Raw genomic sequence first — 17,115 nt, 5'->3', positions numbered from 1 at the left:
AATTGTGTTATAAAGTCAGAATTGTGTGTTATAAAGTCCGAATTGCGTGATTTAAACTCACAATTGTGTTATAAAGTCAGAATTGCGTGATTTAAAGTTGCAATTGTGTTATAAAGTCAGAATTGTGAGATATAAAGTCAGAATTGCGTGATATAAAGTTGCAATTGTGTTATAAAGTCAGAATTGCGTGATTTAAAGTTGCAATTGTGTTATAAAGTCAGAATTGTGTGTTATAAAGTCCGAATTGCGTGATTTAAACTCACAATTGTGTTATAAAGTCAGAATTGCTTGATATAAAGTTGTAATTTTTTTATTAAGTCAGCAATTGTGTTATAAAGTCAGAATTGCGTGATATAAACTCGCAATTGAGATATAAAGTCCGAATTGCGTGATATAAAGTTGGAATTGTGTTATAAAGTCCGAATTGCGTGATATAAACTCGCAATTGTGTTATAAAGTCAGAATTGCGTGATATAAAGTTGCAATTGTGTTATAAAGTCAGAATTGCGCGATATAAAGTTGCAATTGTGTTATAAAGTCAGAATTGCGTGATATAAAGTTGCAATTGTGTTATAAAGTCAGAATTGGGTGATTTAAAGTTGCAATTGTGTTATAAAGTCAGAATTGTGTGTTATAAAGTCCGAATTGCGTGATTTAAACTCACAATTGTGTTATCAAGTCAGAATTGCGTGATTTAAAGTTGCAATTGTGTTATAAAGTCAGAATTGTGAGATATAAAGTCAGAATTGCGTGATATAAAGTTGCAATTGTGTTATAAAGTCAGAATTGCGTGATTTAAAGTTGCAATTGTGTTATAAAGTCAGAATTGTGTGTTATAAAGTCCGAATTGCGTGATTTAAACTCACAATTGTGTTATAAAGTCAGAATTGCTTGATATAAAGTTGTAATTTTTTTATTAAGTCAGCAATTGTGTTATAAAGTCAGAATTGCGTGATATAAACTCGCAATTGAGATATAAAGTCCGAATTGCGTGATATAAAGTTGGAATTGTGTTATAAAGTCCGAATTGCGGGATATAAACTCGCAATTGTGTTATAAAGTCAGAATTGCGTGATATAAAGTTGCAATTGTGTTATAAAGTCAGAATTGCGCGATATAAAGTTGCAATTGTGTTATAAAGTCAGAATTGCGTGATTTAAAGTTGCAATTGTGTTATAAAGTCAGAATTGTGTGTTATAAAGTCCGAATTGCGTGATGTAAACTCACAATTGTGTTATAAAGTCAGAATTGCTTGATAGAAAGTTGTAATTTTTTTATTAAGTCAGCAATTGTGTTATAAAGTCAGAATTGCGTGATATAAACTCGCAATTGAGATATAAAGTCCGAATTGCGTGATATAAAGTTGGAATTGTGTTATAAAGTCCGAATTGAGTGATATAAAGTTGGAATCGTGTTATAAAGTCCGAATTGAGTGATGTAAACTCACAATTGTGTTATAAAGTCAGAATTGCGTGATATAAACTCGCAATTGAGATATAAAGTCCGAATTGCGTGATATAAAGTTGGAATTGTTATAAAGTCCGAATTGAGTGATATAAAGTTGGAATTGTGTTATAAAGTCCGAATTGAGTGATATAAACTCGCAATTGTGTTATAAAGTCAGAATTGCGTGATATAAAGTTGCAATTGTGTTATAAAGTCAGAATTGCGCGATATAAAGTTGCAATTGTGTTATAAAGTCAGAATTGCGTGATGTAAACTCACAATTGTGTTATAAAGTCAGAATTGCGTGATATAAACTCGCAATTGAGATATAAAGTCCGAATTGCATGATATAAAGTTGGAATTGTGTTATAAAGTCCGAATTGAGTGATATAAACTCGCAATTGAGATATAAAGTCCGAATTGCATGATATAAAGTTGGAATTGTGTTATAAAGTCCGAATTGAGTGATATAAACTCGCAATTGTGTTATAAAGTCAGAATTGCGTGATATAAAGTTGCAATTGTGTTATAAAGTCAGAATTGCGCGATATAAACTCGCAATTGTGTTATAAAGTCAGAATTGCATTATATAAAGTTGCAATCGTGTTATAAAGTCAGAATTGCATGATATAAAGTTGCAATCGTGTTATAAAGTCAGAATTGCATGATATAAAGTTGCAATCGTGTTATAAAGTCAGAATTGCGTGATATAAAGTTGCAATTGTGTTATAAAGTCAGAATTGCGTGATATAAAGTTGCAATCGTGTTATAAAGTCAGAATTGCATGATATAAAGTTGCAATCGTGTTATAAAGTCAGAATTGCGTGATATAAAGTTGCAATTGTGTTATAAAGTCAGAATTACGTGATATAAAGTTGCAATTGTGTTATAAAGTTGCGAAAACAAGCTTCTATAATATTGTCACTATGGAGCTCAACAATATCCGCCTTTCTTCAGCAACAGAGTATTTTGTGTACTTCATGTCTTTTGTGAGGGAATGAATGAACTACACATCTCATAAACTGAATGATGTAATCCAGTCAGTCTGGGTTTTATAGCATATTTCATCACTTCACTTCATGATAGAGATTCTGAATGACTTGAACTGAATGTTGAGCTCTGATCAACAAGTCACAGTGATCTTTCCCATTCCTCCTAACTAACAACCCGTCGTTCTTCCAGTGTGTCAATGACAGTACTAGTCTCGGCCCGGATGTCCTGAAGTACATGCTGGTGCGTCCCGAGATGAAGGATTGGGTGATGCCAGAGAACGAACCCCTGCTGTTCAGACACCGCCATTACACACACATCCAGGTGGACCGAGAACACGACGCCACCGTCCTGCTTCTGTCTCTCGGTACGTGAATCAGTCTCTAAAGAGGGGAACCATTACACTGTCAGTGAAATGTGACCCGATTCCGATGTTTTGCTCATATGTGACACAGATCGGATGTGTTTGATGACCGTGTAAACGGGAAAATAACGCATGCATTCGGATATTTCGAGATCGGTTTCAGGCCTCGTTCATATGTGGAAATAAATCAGATATAAATCAGATATGTGCCGATGCGACTCATGTGAACAGGCGGATCGGTTTTCTGAGGCATTAGCTACGTCTCCGCGGTTTAATGACGAGAGAAACACCGACGCGCATCTGTGAACATCGTGTCGTCGTAGGAGAGGAGTGTGAACACACATCGACACAACATATCAAAGGTTGTCTTGCTCATCCTAAAATTTAGGACTCACTGCTCCTCGTTAAAGCCCGACACAATCTCATTTCAAAGTGCGTATCTATAGCCCGATTTTTATTTATCGTGCCATTTACGGCAAAAACAGTTTTTGCGTGCATATGATATGCACTTTATGGCGTGTAATACGCACACACTCCACACACCCCTAATCCTAACCAAGGGGTTTACAGTGTCTATCATGCACATCAAAAATATTTTTGGCGTATAATTGGCACGAAAAAAAAATTTCTAGTCTCGAGTCAGTTAGTGTAGCGTGATAGCGTAGAGCTACGTCACACGTAGGCTCACTATTGGCCGACGCTGGTCATGTGTGTGATGCGTGTGACGTACACACAGAAGCGCTGCGCTGTTACACTAGTGAACTCCCTCGACGCCCACAGAGAAGGAAATCAATAGTTGAAATAAAGTTGTTATTTTTGTTTGTTTTTGCGCACAGAAAGTATTCTCGTCGCTTGATAAACTTAAGATTGAGCCACTGTAGTCACTTGGACTATTTTAACGATATCTTTAATAACTTTTCGGGGAACAAGTGTCAATCCCTTAGGCCGGAGACACACTGGCTGCGTGGCGTGCGCGTCTCAGCTGCGTGGCGTGTCCGTTTTTATTTCGGCTCCCGTGTTAACAGGTTAGAGCTTGCACACTGCCTGCGTGACACGCGCGTCTCAGGCGCGGCATGAGCCGCGCGGAAAACGCATGCATGCTAGAAATAGAACCGACGCCAATTTTTCACGCGACACGCAAGCGTGTTGGAAGCGTTTCCAGGCAAAATAGAATAGGAAAAGATGTTTAAATGTTATTTTGTACACGAATACATATTAATAAATTACATTTTTGACAAATTTAGATATAAATATAGGCCTAATTTAAAAGTAAATAAATAAATAGGCCTAATTATCAATTTTCAAATATTGCACCTGTCAATACAGAACGACATATTCTGTAGTCTATTTTGCTGTCAATACTGCTGTGCTGACAGTGTCTTTATCAGTAAGCTTTATATTTATGCTTAACATGAAGTATAGGGCTTGCACAACTCTATCCCATATGTCGAGCAAGGGTGTGATGCGTGTCAGCAGCGCCGCGTCAGACACGCTTCTGATGTGCAAAGACACAGAAAACGCGACGCAGCCGCTACGCAGCTGACACGCAACAGAAACGCCACGCTTACGCCATGCAGCCAGTGTGTCCCAGGCCTTAGAAGCCTATGGAGGAGTGACTCAGCTCTCAGATTTAATCACAAATATCTTAATTCGTGTTGCGAAGATGAACGAAGGTCTTACGGGGTCGAACAACATGAGGGAGAGTAAATACTGACAGAATTTACAGTTTTGGGTGAACTATCCCTTTAAGCTTGTGCAATGTTGGAGATCTATGTCAGGTGTAAACGCATGAATCGGATACGGGTCACAATTGAAAGATTGCGTAAAAAGACGGTCAAAAAAAATCAGATATAGGCAACAATTCAGAATTGGGCATCAAGACCTGCAGTGTAAACCAGGCCTATGTTAATACCAACTAGCAGTTAGAAAAGAGATAATCTTACACAGTCTTACTTTTCCAATTCAAAATAGACCGATTTACCTTTTCATGTAACTGGCTTTAAAAAGTAAGGACCGGTTTTAAAGGAAAAAAAATAAGAAGTTTTTGCAACCGGCCACCGGTCCTCACATTACAAAGGCGTGTAAAGGCGGATCCGAACAGTTTCTGAAATGTTCCTATGAAACTTGAGTTTGCATTCCTCTTTATTAATCACAACTTACTCTAAAATGTCAGCGCAATGTGAACAAGCGCATCATTTCCTCCTACAGAACTCCCACAAATATATCTTTATGGTGCAGAAGAAGTACGCCAGTTTAAGAAGACACTCTCTGAATGTCGGATTATTTATGGGATCTGTCACTAGAGTTGGGAAGTAGGGATGGGTATTTCAAGCAAAAATAATATTTGATGATCGCTGGGAATTATTCGATTATTATTAAAAAACAAAAAACAAGAAAAAAAAAACCTCCCCCCATGCTCAGATCACGCTCTGACATTACATTTCTCTATACGTGTAGTAGTCATTAAAGAAAACGCATTTGGTTTCACATTTATTTCTAAATAATATTATTTTTTAATTTCATCTATATGAAAAGTGAACCGCATGAGTAAAATCGGATCATAAGGGTGTCGAGGAGCGTTCAAGCTATTTTAAAGCACTTTTTTCCAAGGAAAAAGCATTTCAATAAGTAATGTTAGTGATCAAAGATGAGTTGTAAGAGTTTAAGTGATTGACTGCAGGGGGATTTTAAAATGACGTGTCTCTTTATGACTTCCTGTTCAGTGTCACCTGAGCGCTTCAATAGGTCGTAAATGAAGTTTTATGATGATTTAAAACTCATATCAGTTTTATATTTAAATGACCAGCAGCTACAGGAAAAGGCTTGTACTTAATTGCTAGAAAACAATGTAATGAATCATTGATAATGTCGTGTTAGTCAATAGACTGAGGCTGAATGAACATTGAGTGTGTGAGGAGTGTAGTATGACTTATTAAAGTGATGCAATCTAATAGTTTTAAGCCATAGTGAGCTGTCTAACTAGGTGTCATTATATAGGGAACACACTCCCTCAGCCGGACTGAGTCAGATAGGGCGATCGATCACCATCAAACACACCAAATGTGGGACGTTTATAAGTTTGTGAGGGACCAACACTAAAACATAACCTGAAACTGTTATATAATGTGCCTCTCAGCTGATAAAAATGATTTGTTCTTTAGTCCCTTCCAGAAAACAGCATTACATCACAATGTAACATGACACGTCTTTATTTTACATGGCATTTAAATTCAACATCTTCATGCAGATCACTATTTATGAAACAGTTCTGACCAAGTCCAACTAAAATCCAACAAAATAAATAATGAACGAATTAAATACAAAGCAACATGAATTTAGATCATTGACAGTCTTATATATTAAGAATATATTAAATCAAAAACGTTCATATTTTTAGAAAGGATGTGAATTAAAACAATCACAGCAGCAACAAGTTGATCAATTCTGTTAAATTTAAAATTTTATTTACCGAATTATCCATTTGTTTTCTGACAGAAACACATGAACGAATCACCGCTTCACATTTTGATTGACAGCGTCACAACCCACTAGTGTCCGTGTTTACTCCTTTCTTTTCAATCATTGATAGGATTTTAAAACCGGCTGTTGTATTTGTACTTCTGACGAAGCGCTGTTAAATATAAGTGAAAAAGTACGCCGCAAAAGAATAAATAAAATGCTTTCTTAAAAAAGGCAAAAGAACACATGCACGTTTTAATAGAAGAAACTGGGAAAACACGAGTAAAACAAACGATTATCAGTTTAAACTAAAGCTTGGACTCGATATAGTGTTTTTTACAACTTACCAAAGATCCAGTGATGGTGGATATTACATGCAGCAGGAATCGTGTTTCCTCACATTGAGCCTGATTTCAACATCGGGGAAATACATAAAGCAAATTTGCCTGTGAACGCTTTATATAAACACAATATAGGTCTAAATCCATGTGCTCACTCATATCAATGTTATTTATATATCATCATATCGTCTAGCTCTAAAACTTGTGTAGTTTTTTGTCAGTGTTTATATAAAAACATCCAATTATGCAGAATATACGATGGTAAATATGTCATTGATGAGTTGTCGATACAATATAATATATTGGGTGTGATTTTACCCCGTAATTCAGCATATCGACACACAATGAAAACTGCAAATCTAGATATTTCTGTGAATTACAGTGATTATTTGCTTCTCTGTTCTGTAGCGTTCGTCAGTCTGTAAAAATACACCTCAGATTTCTAATCAAATCTATACAGTCAATCTCAAAGCTCTTTCTCATGTTAGATGTGTTTTGTGTGTTTTTAACGGCATTCACGCTGAAAACAGTGTGTGTAACCGCAGTCACTCCGGCCTTGTGACTTGATAATTAGCCTAAGCATTTCATGCAAACATCAAACCCGATGTGGAGTCGGTATCTTTAATGCTTCGCACATAGAGATGCTTGTGTGATGTGCATGTGACACAGATTAGTTATATGTCCTGTTGTTATATCTTATTCTCTCACAGAAAGTGGAGGTGTCCATAAAGTCCTGGAAAAGCCAGTTTTTGTGATTGCGGAGTATCTGCCGTTTCCACACGGGACACACATCACCGGCATGCTTCTGGACACTTCTGAGGTACGACACTAATAACATGATGACATAAGCACTTAATTACATGCTAAAGTAAAAGAAGATGAGAATGATGCGTCTCAAACAGCAGAACATCATCATGATCTGATCAAATGGATATTTTGAATGCAATGCAAGTCGCTCTGAACAAAATGTTATTATACCGTATACATGTAGTGCGAACATCCTATGCTTTAAAATATAGTTATTTATGTGGTTTTATTTTGCTTTTAATTATGTAGATTCTAGGGATGCATGATAAGAAAATGTGGCCGATATATTAAAGCTGATAAATAATGTATTATTTCCTTCACTTCAGATGCGCACTGTTCAACATGATGGTTTTAAATGGCTTGAAATTTGATTGGAATCACTTCAAAAAAAGGAAAATATGCTTTAGTGCAACACAAGTCTGTCATATCGGCTACATAAAATTATCATGAGAACATTATAATTGTGTGTTTGGGTCGTGGCTTTTGTTTTTGTAATCAGGCTCTCTCTCTAAAATTATATAAAATTTGGATTTAGATTTATCGGCCAATATATCGGTTAGCGACGTTCAAATATAAAGAATTATCGGTTATCGGCCAAAATTTTCATATTGTTGCATCCCTAGTAAATACCTGAAAAACAGTCATTTGTTAATTTCTTAATTTGGTTCTTTAGAATCTATGATCGATCTTCATTGTTTTTAATCTCATGAATGTATCATTAGCGTTACTAATGTATGCTGTGTTTAATTTCTCAGAAGCGTCTGTTCGTGAGTTCCAGTAATGAGGTTGTTCAGATTGACCTGTCGGCGTGTAGTGTGTATGGAGATGAGTGTACCGAGTGCTTGTTATCTCGAGACCCCTACTGTGCTTGGGACGATTTTTACTGCAAGTTCGCTGCAAAGTAAGCCACACACACACACACACACTCTCTCTCTCTCTCACACACACACACACACACACAGACCAACGGTTTGCACTGCAACTTCGCTGCAAAGTAAGCCCCCACACACACACACACACTCTCTCTCACACACACACACACACTCTCTCTCACACACACACACTCTCTCTCTCTCACACACGAACGGTTTGCACTGCAACTTCGCTGCAAAGTAAGCCCCCACACACACACACACTCTCTCTCACACACACACACACTCTCTCTCTCACACACACACACACACACACACACACACACACACGAACGGTTTGCACTGCAACTTCGCTGCAAAGTAAGCCCCCACACACACACACACTCTCTCTCACACACACACACACACAGACAGACACGTGCGGGTACACACACACACACAGACGAACGGTTTGCACTGCAACTTCGCTGCAAAGCCCCCCCCCCACACACACACACACACACACACACAGACGAACGGTTTGCACTCCACCTTCACTACAAAGTAAGCCACACACACATACACACACAAACAAACGTACAGACACACACACAAACACTTCCTTCCTGATAAAAAAAATATTTTTAGCACGAGCCACAAACTTAAAGCCCCCGTTAATAAAGCTCAAGCTCATAATAGTCTGCTAATATATTGAAAGAAATGTTACAGCGTTCTGGTTGGTTGTTCGGTGGTTTCGTACTGGTTTCAGTCTCTCTGATCAGCAGAACGAATTACACACAAGTTTCATACTTCGTGTTTGAGGTTTATTCTAAGTAAAGTACATTTATTTGTCCCCGTGAGGAAATTTGTTTGCATGGCTATCAGGTAGGCATTACAACATACATCATACACCAAAGGAGAACCTTTAAACATACAAAGACACATACTAATACACTTAACACATATTTACCCATACCCCGCACTTTACTACCGATTAAATTAGGCATATCAGACCAGCTAAGTATCCTACCTATTTAACTTACATGTTTAAAAACTTAATTGCTTGAGGCACAAATGAAGATTTTGATCTATTTTTGGTAAACAGAGGGAGGCAATATCGTCGCCCAGAAGGCAGCAGTTTGAATGAAGAGGCAAGGGGGTGCCTCTTATCTCCCACAATGGATTTTGCCTTGTTCAATACTCTTTCCCTGTAAATGCATTCCACACTTGGTAACTTGATCCCTAATAGTTTACTGGCCATTGTTACTGTTTTTCTTACAGACTTCTTCTGTGCCTCAATAGCATTACCAAACCAGCAGGTGATGCAGAAAGCCAAAACACTGTCAATAAAAGAACAATAGAACATCTGCAGCATTTTGATATGAACATTAAAAGATAACAGTTTCTTTAAAAAGTACATTCTTTTTTGTGTCTTAGTGCTGATGAGGTCAGACCACAGATCCCATTTAAGCTTATGGTCAATCACAATGCCAAGATATTTATGATTTGTAACTGATTGTATAGCCTCCCCGTTGATAAAAGTTGAATTTGATGATTGGCTCATTCTAAAATCAATAAACATTTCTTTTGTTTTGGTAGTGTTTAGAAGGAGGCTTGACTTTTCACACCAGTTTAGGAAATAGTCAAGAACTGGCCCATGCTCCTCCTCATCATCATATAATAGACTTAACAAGGCAGTATCATCTGCATACTTAATAAGGTGCCTATTTGGTAAAGTGCTGGTACAAGAATTAGTATATAAAATAAACAATAAAGGAGATAAAACACATCCCTGAGGAGAGCCTGTGCAAGTAGACATTTTGGCAGAGAGAGACGTTCCTGCCCTGACTTGCTGGATTCTACAGCTAAGAAAATCAACAATCCATAGAATCAAGCTAGGTTCAAGTGAAAATTCTGAGACCAATCTATCCGCCAAGATACTGGGCTGAATAGTATTAAAAGCCGAGGAAAAGTCCACAAATAAAATTTTAGCATGGGTCTTTGGTTTCTCAAGGTGAGTGTGCAATAAGTGCAATAGTGTCCCAATGGCATCTTCAACTCCCCTGGAGGCCTGATAGGCAAATTGCAAGGGGTCCATGAGGTGCTGAGTTTCAGATACAATGTACCTCTTCACTAAACGCTCAAAGCACTTCATGACCAGCGATGTTAGTGCAATTGGTCGAAAGTCATTTGGTCCAGTGGGTCGCTGAATTTTTGGCACTGGTATAATTATAGATGTTTTCCACAGCGTTGGGACCTTGTGAAGGTTAAAAGAAGATCTAAAGAGGTCAGTGAACACTGGTGCTAGCTGTTCAGCACAGTGTTTTATGACCCTTCCACATATGTTATCTGGTCCTGAGCTTTTCCGATAATTACATTTTCTAAAAAGCTGGAGGACTTCTGATTCCTTGATGGTGAAGTTAGATGAGAGGGGGAAGAGAGGGAGGGGTAGGGGTATCCCAGTTGTTGCTTCCGTACTATTGCCCCTCTCAAACCGACAAAAGAATGTATTTAGCTGGTTAGCCAGATCAAGTTCCTCGCTACTCTGCAAAACCAGTGGTGAATTTCCCCTGCCCTTGTGTGGAACATTGGTCATAATTTTAATTCCTTGCCATATCTCTCTAGGATTACCAGATGCCAGGGTGACCTCTATCTTTTGTTTATAGCTGTACTTATCCAGCTGTATTTGTCTTTTAATCTGCCTCTGTGAGTCCCTTCTCGCTGTTTCATCCTGGTTTCTATAAGCTTTTTTCTTTTTGAATTATGAGATTCTTTAGTTTGTTCGACACCCATGGCTTGTCATTGGGAAATACTTTAAAAGTCTTGGTAGGTATCACAGAATCTACACAAAAGTTAATATAGTCAGACACTGCTACAACATGATCATTAATATCAGGGCTCTTAAAAACATCCCATGCTGTACAGTCAAAACACCCCTGCAGAGCCATTATGCTGTTATTGTTCCACAATTTGACAGACCTTTTTTGAGGCTTCTCCCTCTCCAGTAGCCTCTTATAGACAGGCCGAAGATGAACCACACTATGATCAGACGCCCCTAGTGGTGGTAGCTGGGATGCTGTGTAGGCGTCTTTGACGGTTCCATAACACATGTCTAATGACTTGTTTTTCCTAGTAAAACAATTAACATACTGATAGTATGTGCGCAGGTAATTTTTAAGGGAACAGTTATTAAAATCTCCCAGAATAAACTTAGGAGCATCAGGTGAAAGAGACTCCAGTTTCTGTGAGAGGTTAAAAAGAATCTCTGATGCTTTGTTGACATTTGCCTTTGGGTGTATATATACCACTGTAAGAAAAATTTGAGGAAACTCCCTTGGCAGATAGAAGGGTCGCAAAGAGACACACAGCAGCTCGATGTCAGGAGTACAAAGTTTCTCTCTCACCGTAACTGCCCGACACCACTCGTCCCTGATGAGGAGACAGACTCCGCCTCCGCGAGCCTTCCCGGTGATGTTGGGGTCTCGGTCGGTCCTAAACGCCGAGAAGCCTGAAGGTTCCACCTCACTGGACGCGATGTTACTATCCAGCCAAGTCTCAGTGATTGCCAAGACACACGCGCTCCTATACTCGTACAGGAAGCGGGTGTTAGCCGATAACTCGTCTGTGTTCGCTCTCAGTGATTGCGCGTTGATGAGCAGTGTAGTAGGCAGAGGGAGTTTTTTTTTCAGCCTCTTTAATCGAAGTCGAATACCACCCTTACGTCCGCGTTTACGTTTCGACCGAATATTCCCTTCCTTAGGATTTGATTTAAGACAGTTCGGTATCAAGTCCACAGCAGTTAAATAGTCCGGGGGAATGTGATTGCGGTACAGCAGTAAGAATTCTCTGCTGTATCGTATTTCACAGGATTCGCCGGCAGCAGCATTGTCGAGGTTGCTACCTTGAGCAAAGTATGTGTTTAAAACCACAGCAACCAGTCCAATCACATACCATAAAATAAAATCCATTTTGATACTAAGTGGCAAAAAACAAACAAACAAACAAACAAAACAAATGCCTAACGTGAAAGCAGCGAGGCAGCCACAGAGCAGCGCCAAACCGGAGGGTATTCACATCATTATGAGCACTAGTAATAATGATGCCTGACTAGTAATAATGATGAAAGCTTTTCTTTACTAGCAGTGTGTAGTCTGTGCACATCATGCTAATCACTCTGAAACCACATTATAACCACTGAAAAAACTCAACATCGCTTTACCTACTCTAACAACTCAACCACATAATACATATTTACACTCATTTCCATATTTTCTACCACTGAACCAACAACTCCCCCCACCCACACACACACACACACACACAACAGAAACCACACTGCATCATCATCAAATTTATACATATAAAAATTGTAGGAAAAGTATGAATGATGTGTCTTGTTTTCCACAGAGGCGGAGTCAAAGACCCCCACGACTGCAGTAAGTCTGGCTCTGGGTTTTTTCTTGTGTGGGATTGGTTCCGAATGACATTTGCGGTGCTGATTATGAGTAGCTTTCACTTTAAAACGAATTTCAAATAAACTCAACCCACCTTCTGTGGTCTAGGGTTCGTCACTGTGGTCTACATCCCAGCTAAACCAATGTATGCTAATCATTAGGGCTGGGTATTGATTCAGATGTTCCGATTCGAAGGTTCAATTTTTACCGGCCCCCACCACAAAAAAAATTATGAATGAATAAAGTAATGTATCCTTGTATCGTAATAAGGTTATGACACCCAAAATTTTAGATAACAGCGAAATTTAACAATTCTCGATTCCATTACCACAGCTAAAACTACTAATATCACTTTCAAAGATTATTAAAAAACAAGTAAACAGTCATCAATAAAAAAAGAACTAATAATTAAACTACAAGCAATAACACAAATACATACAAACAAAACAAAGATACCACTGAAATAATCAGTGCTTTAAAGGTTTTTCAGGTACAGAATCTGAATAAAGTAATCAAATGTAAGATAACACTGCATATAATCTTCACTGTACATATTAAATAAATGTTAATCCTTGTTAAAGTTACAAAAACTTCTTCTTCTGTAGTTTGATTAATAATAGAGACAGCAGCAGGAGGAATATTAGACTAATGCACAGATCCAATATACTGTTGAAGCAGAGGAGGAAGCAGGATTAAATAAACTCTAAACTACACAAATATAGACTCAGACTCGGGAACAGAACAAACAACGTTACAACATTAAGAACTGACAAAGACTGAAACTAGACAGAGCCAGACAGGCTAAACGAGATTACAAGAGGACGTGGATAATAGGAGACTAATATACATTAAAGGGACAATGTGTAGTTTTCTAGGTGTTTTATTATCTAAAATCAATATTTTTATTAGGGGTGTAACGATACCCTCATGTCACGATTCGATACATATCACGATACTGAACTCACGATACGATATTATTGTGATACTCCAAGACGTATGATAAAAGGTTAACAAAAAACGTACTGTTGATTAAAATGCTAAAATGCTGATATCACATTGTGTGTGTAAATGAATAGGCTTGAACTCTGCTTTTAACCCAAGGACAATTGAACAAATAACTCTGCCAATCATCTGACTTATCCTCGTAATCAAAGAATTTATTATCTTTATATACATGTGACGGGTAGGTCCACGGAGGCGTCCATGTCGTTCCGCCATCTTGAAAAACTATAATAGCAGAGAGGGACAAAAAGTACGCCAAATACGTTAACCAATTTAATCTATCCGACTTATTTGTAAGTGTGAACTCGTGAAACATGAAACAAGACGGGAACACAGACTACAATCATGACACTAACACCACAATAAGTGGGTTTATATTAGGCTGCTGTCACTTTAAGACTAATGCACAGATCTAATATGCTGATACACATGCGCTGAACGTACATGGAAAAAATCATTACGTGGCTTTTGAGAATCAACCACATTTTATAAAACAATTTATCGAAAAATAGATTTGGGAAACCCTGCATTCGAGTCTGACATACTAACACCACAATAACGAGTCAAATAAAACATTTAGTTAAAGGTGCATTGTGTAATATTTCTGAGGATCTATTGACAGAAACGCAATATAAGATCCATAACTATGTTTTCAGTGGTGTATAAAGACCTTGCATAATGAACCGTTATGTTTTTATTACCTTAGAATGAGACATTTATATCTCCATAACCGCGGGCGCCCCCTTCTATGGAGGTCGACATATTGTGTGGTCATGTTTCTACGGTGGCCCTAAACGGACAAACGCGTTTCGTTACTATGTTGCTCTTCGTGAAAGGAAGCAAGCTTAGTTCAGCGAATAAAACACTGACACAATGATGAACAAGTAACAGTAATATTCGCAATAACCTATAGTTTTACTGAATAATTAAGTAAACGTAATTTCTTAATTTATCCTTGTAAAGAAACCTCATCGCTGAACTGGCTACTCTCTGCTGTCTCAGACGATGACATCACTTCCTGTCGGCCACCGTAACTTTTGTTGGTTGCAATTCGTAACCTCACCACTAGATGCCGCTAAAAATCACACACTGCACCTTTAAACTATTTCTGCTAATGGTATTAAATTAATTAAATTTATAATCAACTTTGAAGCTTCCTTCATCTCAGAATTATGAATATTATCTCTGATCCTGTGATGCATTCTGGGATTGCCATCTAAATTTCCAGCTCAACAGTTTTTGTGAAAGAGTGAAATGTTTTCAGAAATATCCATTTATGTCAATTGGACAAACGCACAATCACATGACCGTCTGTTCCACAGAGATGCCTTTAGCCGAACCTTCAAAGACTGAATTTGGTGCCGAGACGTCAGTGGTTCGTGTCCCGGCGTCCTCTCGACACTTCCTGCTCTGCCCGATGACATCACATCACGCCTTGTACGGCTGGCACCGCGGGAACACGCGCGAGGAGTGTGTGCGCTCGGATCAGGGCTGTTTGTATCTCATCGAGAGCATGAACGAGACTCACGAAGGCTCGTACACATGCGTGTCTTCAGAGAACGGCTATAACAGGACCGTTGCTCAATACGAGCTTCGCTTGAGCCGCTCACACGCTCCCCGTCTCACTCCTGTAGGCTTACTTCTGCTCCTAGTGATGTCACTTCCTGTTTTAGACCTTTGAAAGTATTATCTGAGCCTGAAGTTCCTGTCAAATCACCTTTATTTCTAAAGCGCTTTATACAATAGAGATACAGGAATACAGCGATGCAAGAAGGACAAGTGCCATTGTTCAGCAGAAAAATTATCATTTAAATCTGATGAATCACTCAATGACCTGGAGTAAACAGTAAATACTCCCAACATATACCAGATATTTACAGTATATGAAATGTGCAATATCTTAAGAGTCAAGTTAATCATCAGTCATAAGAGTATGAAAACACACAGGCTTGATGTGGGAGAGGATCAGCTCGGATCTGATGATTCCACATCATATTTTACAGGATGTGGAGAGATTATAGTGTTGTTTTAATGATCAGCAGTGTTTCAGTCATGTGATCTACCAGTCAGACATTCAGACACAAACTCTATTTATGTTCCTCTTGATCTTAAAAACCCTTTTTATCTAAATGAGTTATTAAAATTAAATAAATTAAATAACTGAGCTTTGCACAACTACACAAAAAAGCTGAAATATAAGAGTTTTCATTTGTTGCGTGTTTTATCACATCATTCCCAGAATTCCAGATTATCAACAAACATGTGTCTGAACGTTTGACTCCATAGCATTGTTATTTATATTGTAAAGACTTAATTTATCATTTAAGATTATTAAATATAGATAAAACTAGAAAGAGGATTTGATTGGATCAGTCAGGAGGATCATTCCCTAATGTCTAAATATCATTATGAAATATCAATTAAACTCTCGGGTTTTGTAAAGAAGTAGTGTTGGAAGATCGTAACAAAACCAGCGTCACACGCTAGATTTGATGTTTAGATTGTAAAGTTTTGAAATCCTTGTTGAATTACTCAGTATTATTTCACAAAAATCATTAGTTTAGTGTTCAGTATGTAATGTTACTCAGTAATTCACACTGTAATGTCTTGACTGTGTTTGTACGGAGTGATGCGACTGAAAGTCATATTTATTTTGAGTGAAAGAATATGAATGGATATATAAACTGTGGTTTATATATATAATCTCTATAGAATCATGTATATTTAATTTGCCAAAAATGTTTATTTTTTCTCTCTTGTAGCCTATACTTCCTGATATATATTGTCATTGCACTGTGAATTTCCACATTTGAAATGTTTGAGATACCTGGAAAAACCGCTACACCAGAGGAACTGTACATGAGCGTTGCTGAAGGTCAAACACACACCCAGCATCAAAACTCATAAGATCTCACTGGAAAGAGTGTGTTTATGTGGTGATGATGATCAATGCTGGGTGATTCACCGATTTACACACTGAATAAAGACTCGTATAAAAGCTCAAACGTCCCGGTTGTTTTAACACACACACTCTGTCATGGTGTACATTACAGATGACCACACACACATACAGGACGTGACTAAACATCTCTCACTTCACTGAACACAGGAAACTGCAGATGTTAACTCACCATAAAACAGATTAAAAATTTGGCTTGAGAAAGTTTGAAGAAGTTTAAAGTAGTTTAAAGTTTAAATTATTTTGAAGTTTAAAGTAATTTAAAGTTGCTAAGGCTATCATCACTGAGAAAAGCTTTTTTCAAGTCACAATTTCCTTTTTTTGTTGTTGTAAATGCTGTGTTTGCCTGTCGATTTCACAAACAAATTTAGACCACTGATGCACTAGTTATGCTTAACGCAAAGACTCGTGTGCTGAATTCAGAAGTTCTGGCTAGAGATGC

General features: G+C 37.9%; 1 protein-coding gene across 1 annotated transcript in view; it reads left to right on the top strand.

The window, feature by feature from the left end:
• LOC143700909 (semaphorin-7A) overlaps positions 1 to 16,719 on the top strand; it is a 39,589-nt gene extending 22,870 nt beyond the window's left edge. Inside the window, exons 10-14 of the mRNA XM_077194672.1 lie at positions 2,629 to 2,803; positions 7,311 to 7,420; positions 8,163 to 8,308; positions 12,666 to 12,694; positions 15,037 to 16,719. Of these exons, the coding sequence (XP_077050787.1) occupies positions 2,629 to 2,803; positions 7,311 to 7,420; positions 8,163 to 8,308; positions 12,666 to 12,694; positions 15,037 to 15,395 (819 nt within the window). The 3' untranslated portion in view covers positions 15,396 to 16,719. The remainder of the gene's footprint in view (positions 1 to 2,628; positions 2,804 to 7,310; positions 7,421 to 8,162; positions 8,309 to 12,665; positions 12,695 to 15,036) is intronic.
• Positions 16,720 to 17,115: the final 396 nt, after the last annotated feature.

This window comes from Siphateles boraxobius, unplaced genomic scaffold (assembly GCF_051911475.1).
Source record: "Siphateles boraxobius isolate OS27281-9 unplaced genomic scaffold, OSU_SipBor_1 32, whole genome shotgun sequence".
NCBI classification, from domain to species: Eukaryota; Metazoa; Chordata; class Actinopteri; order Cypriniformes; family Leuciscidae; genus Siphateles; species Siphateles boraxobius.
Note: the sequence above shows the minus strand (reverse complement) of the source record. Positions and strands in the feature narration are given on the sequence as shown.